Raw genomic sequence first — 5,209 nt, 5'->3', positions numbered from 1 at the left:
CATGCGCGTTTATTTTTGTCGCCATTTCTCACTCCAGGGCAGCGACCAGGTTATGCTAGAGAAGTGAAACACACTCCGTCTGCTGCTGGGGAAGAGGGCGAGTGGTGCCTTCAGCCTGCACCGGGAGAGGCTGGGACGCTCTAAGACCGGGGTGGTAGGCGGCACCCACACAGGGCAGGAAGGGGCACGATCCCACCAGAGATCAGCGGGATCCCCCGGCACAACTGCTCCTTTCCAGCTGGTTTGAGTTGGGAAGGAGGGGGGGAGCCCGACTGCCCTGGTCAGCACAATGTGCAGCTGTGCTGCCCCGAGCTGCCCCTGCGCGCCGAGCCCCCCACGCCGCTTCCGCAGATGCAGTGCGGGAGGAAAACGGCTCGGGGCAAACCTGCTTTCAACAGCGCAGCCACTCAGGGCATGCCCAGGCAAAAAAGCTCTCCCAAAAACTTATCCAAGCAATAAATTCCTAACGCCACACATGATGTCAGGATGATCCATGATGTAGACAAAACTCCTGCACAACGGAATAAATTATTCTCAGCTACGAGCAGCCGAGATACCGGTGTTGTCGATGGCCTTGTATCTCAGACCCGGGGTTGGCCTGTTTCTTCGTTAAACAACTGCCCTGTTATTCCTGTCTGATTTGTGCCTTACTGACCATCTTGTGTTTATGCGCGGACCCCTGAAGCAGCTGCACAGAATCAAAAGGATGAAGTGTTACTCCCGTCAGGCGCAGCATCCCCCAGCAGCAGCGGCCTGCGAGGGTTGTGTGCTCCTTCTCCGCCTCTCAGGAGGACATCACGTAGTCTGCTAACTCAGTCACTTCGTTTGGGCATAGGAAAACTTTTATTTACAACGTGTTAATTAAAAAAATATTCTGACAAAAAAGGCATACAGTATTTTATACTAAAAGAATAAAGATTTTTATTAAGCACTGTAAGTTGCATTCAATAGCCTTCAAAGACACCACACCACAATCCATCTACAACCAATCAAACCCAACAGTAGTTCATTCTTGCACAATCCATGAGTTGGGGCAGAACTCCCTTCAACTTACATTAAGATACCTACTTAGCTCTTGCGGGCAGGGAATGGGGAATTACACCTCATTTCTGATCACTAATGTGTGATGAAGAGCATCAGGAGAATTATATGAAAACGAATATAAAGAAATGATTCTGATTTTGAAGTACATTAAGTTTGGAAACACTAACAAAAACATCAAAATGATACAGGTATATTTGCTTATACTAAATCCTTGATGGGAAAGTTCTCAAGAACAAGCCATTTGTTTCCTGCTACAGAAGGGGGGTACTTTTTTTTTTTTTTGAAGATCAAAGCTTTTTTTTTTTGTTTTTCACAGAATTTCATATTTGCTAATATGAAGGCATAAAACAGCAACAGAGAACAATAATGCATACAGCAATGAGTACACCAGGGTAACGTTGATATTCAAAACGGCTAGATAATTTTTTTTTTTAAGTTTTAGAATAAATGCAACAGAGGTCAATAATCACAAAATTTTAAGGTTAGAGCAAGATCAGTCAATGACTAAACATAGTTAACATCTTTTATAGGACTATTACTGATTATTAGCTTTTTGTTTTGCAAATGGGCACAGTACTTGTAAGAATGGAAGAAAGAGGACAATAACATGCATAATATTAACTACACACTTTAAAAATTATGAACCATGCAGAAGTTTAGCTCAAATAGTAGCACTAATGGTCTACGTCTGATTCAAAACCACATAGTTCATTGATCACGGATGCATGGTATTAGTCACAAAAAGTTTCCGAACACATTGTGTTTGTTTTGAAAGGTCATTTGCATCTTCTATGATTTCAAGTTTATCTCCATTTAACTCGCTTGTAACGTATGTATGATGTATATTTAAAATCAGCAGAACTGCAATATTACTCTATAATTTTTAGTTTCGATAGTTTGCACATTTTAACACAAAAGAACCACGTCAACGGTGATGAAATTTAAGAAAGAAAAAACTGTGGTTGTGCCTTTTTCCCCCCATAATCATGAAGTCAAAGCCTTAAAGAAAGCTTTATTGTGACACAGTAATGCAAAATCAAATATAATGGCATACATATGGTGCCAAGTACTAAAAATTATATTTTAAGCTATATATACTTAAAGACTGCCAAAATTTGTTTTCTTTATATTTCAAAAAACAAAACTACAAGCTTTTGTCATAACCAGTTTAAACTTTATGTATACTTCATTTTAAGTGCGGGAGTCAAATGCTCTTCATTCTCTTCCTTTTTTGTTTTATTGTAGCATTTTGACTACAACTGGTTAAAACTAAAAATGTGTTGTTTAAATCTCTGACATCAAAGAGGGATCCGAATTTCCAAAGTCCTCATTTTTCTCTTACGGAAAGGAAAAAATGTACGTAACTGTAGGCTCTCTTTCTTTCCAGATATTCCTAATCCTGACCCTTCCCAACATCCTTCACCCTCTATAAAAAATAAGTTTACTCTTCTTTTTTTAAGACAGTGGCCTCAAGAGCATCATCTTTATGGCAAACACTGTCTGCATTTAGTGCATTTAAGTGAGGATTCGTATTGCACATTTTAGAGTCATTACTCAAGGCACTTTCAGACTGATTGGAAGCCCTGATGTCTCCTGTATTCCCATTCATCTGGGAAGCTGGTTTTTCCTCATTCACAACTCCATTTTCAGCCAGGGATCCATCTGAAGACACAATTGAGGATTTAGATTCCTCTGATTTTGACTTAAGTTCTTTGGCTACTTCTTCTGCTGAAGCAGCATAAGGAGGTTTGCCCTATTTTTTAAAAAAAGAAGAAAATTACTGAGGAACCGCTACTACGTATTTACAACCCATTACAAAGACACCGTTAATAGGCAGCATGCAGTGTGTACAAGTATCACAAGCGAATACAGAGTATTAGGGACTGCTGAAATAAGGAGCAGCGTACAGAATGCACAGCACAGCAGGGATGGAGAGGCATTTTCGGTATTTCTGAGGGCCCTCCAGCCATGTCTTCTGATGCTCCTGCGGCAAAGTGCCCTTTCTACCTTTGATGCCTCTGTTATTTCACAACGTAAGAGCTACATAAAGGTCTGGAAACACCAAAACTGAGAATCAATGTACAGCTTAACTCTGCTTCTTGGTTCATATGCATTATAATTTAATGATATGATTACATGTTATCCAAATACAAACCAGAGCTTTTTTCCAGACAAATTTTCAAAGGAGTGCAAAAATACCATGCAGTATCACCTACACTGGTCTGTAAGCTTCTGCGATTAGGGAAGCGGCTCCACCCAAAAAGCATATAGCAGAACCTTACAAGACTGAGTAGAGCAATAAGACCCAGGTTATGCAGCATTAGAATGTATATTTAGGTTTTGATTATCTGCCACAATGAATCTTAGCATTCCAGAAACAGAAGAGGCTTTAAACAAACCAAACCAAAAATCCGTAGGTTGGGTTGCTAAGAAGCAACGTTCTTATCAGTGCTGTTAACAAAGTGAAGCACTAAGAAATTACTTAAGATACAGACACCTCATACACCTCCAACAACAGCAAAGAGTTTTATCATGTAATAGATCTCCATTTTGACATACTAGGAACAGCATAGTTAGTACTTTTCTGACTTGCTGAGAGATTCTGCAGGTGAGTGGGAACTGTTCTTCTCTAGCATCAGGATCACAAACCTTGGTTTTCCAGAAAATTGCAAAAGATTCCACAGTAACATTGCATAGGTATACGACTAGCATGTGAGAACAATGAGGATTTACCACATGTGTAAATGTACTTCTTTACAGGCTTTACTAGGTGTTAAGTTTTAGATGAAATACATGCTTTTGTTTCTTTCCAGACCAAGAGTGAAAGGTCTCATCTTGTGAAAAAATAGGCCCATCCAACGTTTGCTAAATACAAATTGCTTATTTCAGTCAGATTCTCCACCCTCTGTTCACACCGCCTCCTAACGGGTATCAGCAAAGTCGCTGTGGGGAGGATCTTAGCTGCTGTAAATACCCATGTCTGAACCTGGCCCTACACAGGCACTCTCTCCTCAGCTGCCCAGTTTGTGTGGCAGAGAGGTACGCTGTTGCCAGTTAATCCTAACTGGGTATCAAACCTACTTGTTATGCATTAAGCTGTCCAAGTTCTCCCTGCCCACATGCATTCACATTCACCTTTCTTCTCCCCCTGTAAAGGGAACATACACTAGATAGGGTATAGTGACTGGTGACTGGGAAATCCAGCCGAGCTCAGGACCAGTCAACAGAAAACACCACCATCTCCCTTTCTTCTCCCTACCACAGCCACAATTTTAGACCAAGATCCTTGCAATCACAAGTATTTACCATCCAAGTTACAGATTGTTAATGAAAATATGAATACCCAAACTTGCTGGCTGACTGTCAGCACTATCTACTATCCACCTACGGGTACTATCTGAACTACGTTTACATATGTAAACCTGGAGTAAGCCCAGACTATTTGGGAGCTCCCTCTCAGGGCTTCCTTTATTTCATAGGTTAAAGTACTTGGAAATTAGATACTATATAATTAATATGGTGGTTTCTCTTCTATATAAAGATGTAAAGCTTTGGATACATAGGTACATTTGTAGACATATATAATGTGTGTACACAGAAATTTAACAAGGAAGAGAACTATTTGAATTTTTACACCTAGAACACAGCAAGTTTTACTTGAAGTTAATGGGTGCTTCATTATCCACTGGAGAACATCCCTTCTCTTATTGCCTGGTACCTGCAAACACCCCCTACTCTCACATACTAACATCTCCATGACAAATTGCAGATCCATATGATATATTTATTGTGAAAGTTTTCCACCTATTTACACAACCCACTCATCCTTTACCACTGGGACTTGCATCAACACTCAAAACTGCATAGCAGCAAGAACAACAGAAAAGGGAGGAAACAACTCTGAAGCAACTGGCATTTAATACGAACCAGCAGTTTGCTTCAGCTGTTTAAAGGATCCATGGAAAAGATAAAACCCATGATCCGCAGAAGCTTCGTATGTTGTCACCGAAAATGAAACTGTGTGCTCATGGGGGCCAAGACTGGTCTGTTACTTCATATAAGTTTAGAGTAAGTTCTTATATTTGGAGCCATGCAGCAGCAAAGATCCTTCCACTGCTACTAAATCTTTATGAGGTTGGACCATGGTCCCAGAAAGGAAAGCAGG

The 5,209-nt window shown here is 40.5% G+C and overlaps 1 protein-coding gene across 9 annotated transcripts in view; it reads right to left on the bottom strand.

The window, feature by feature from the left end:
- Positions 1-898: 898 nt before the first annotated feature.
- FAM120A (family with sequence similarity 120A) overlaps positions 899-5,209 on the bottom strand; it is a 61,964-nt gene continuing 57,653 nt past the window's right edge. For all 9 annotated transcript variants that reach the window (XM_035903319.1, XM_035903322.1, XM_035903325.1 and 6 more), the window contains one exon: positions 899-2,797. In XM_035903319.1, coding sequence (XP_035759212.1) covers positions 2,486-2,797 — 312 coding nt within the window. In that variant the 3' untranslated portion in view covers positions 899-2,485. The remainder of the gene's footprint in view (positions 2,798-5,209) is intronic.

Source organism: Egretta garzetta, unplaced genomic scaffold, assembly GCF_000687185.1.
Source record: "Egretta garzetta isolate BGI_Z169 unplaced genomic scaffold, ASM68718v1 scaffold451, whole genome shotgun sequence".
NCBI classification, from domain to species: Eukaryota; Metazoa; Chordata; class Aves; order Pelecaniformes; family Ardeidae; genus Egretta; species Egretta garzetta.
The sequence above is the reverse complement of the archived record's forward strand: the minus strand, read 5'-3'. Positions and strand labels throughout refer to the sequence as shown.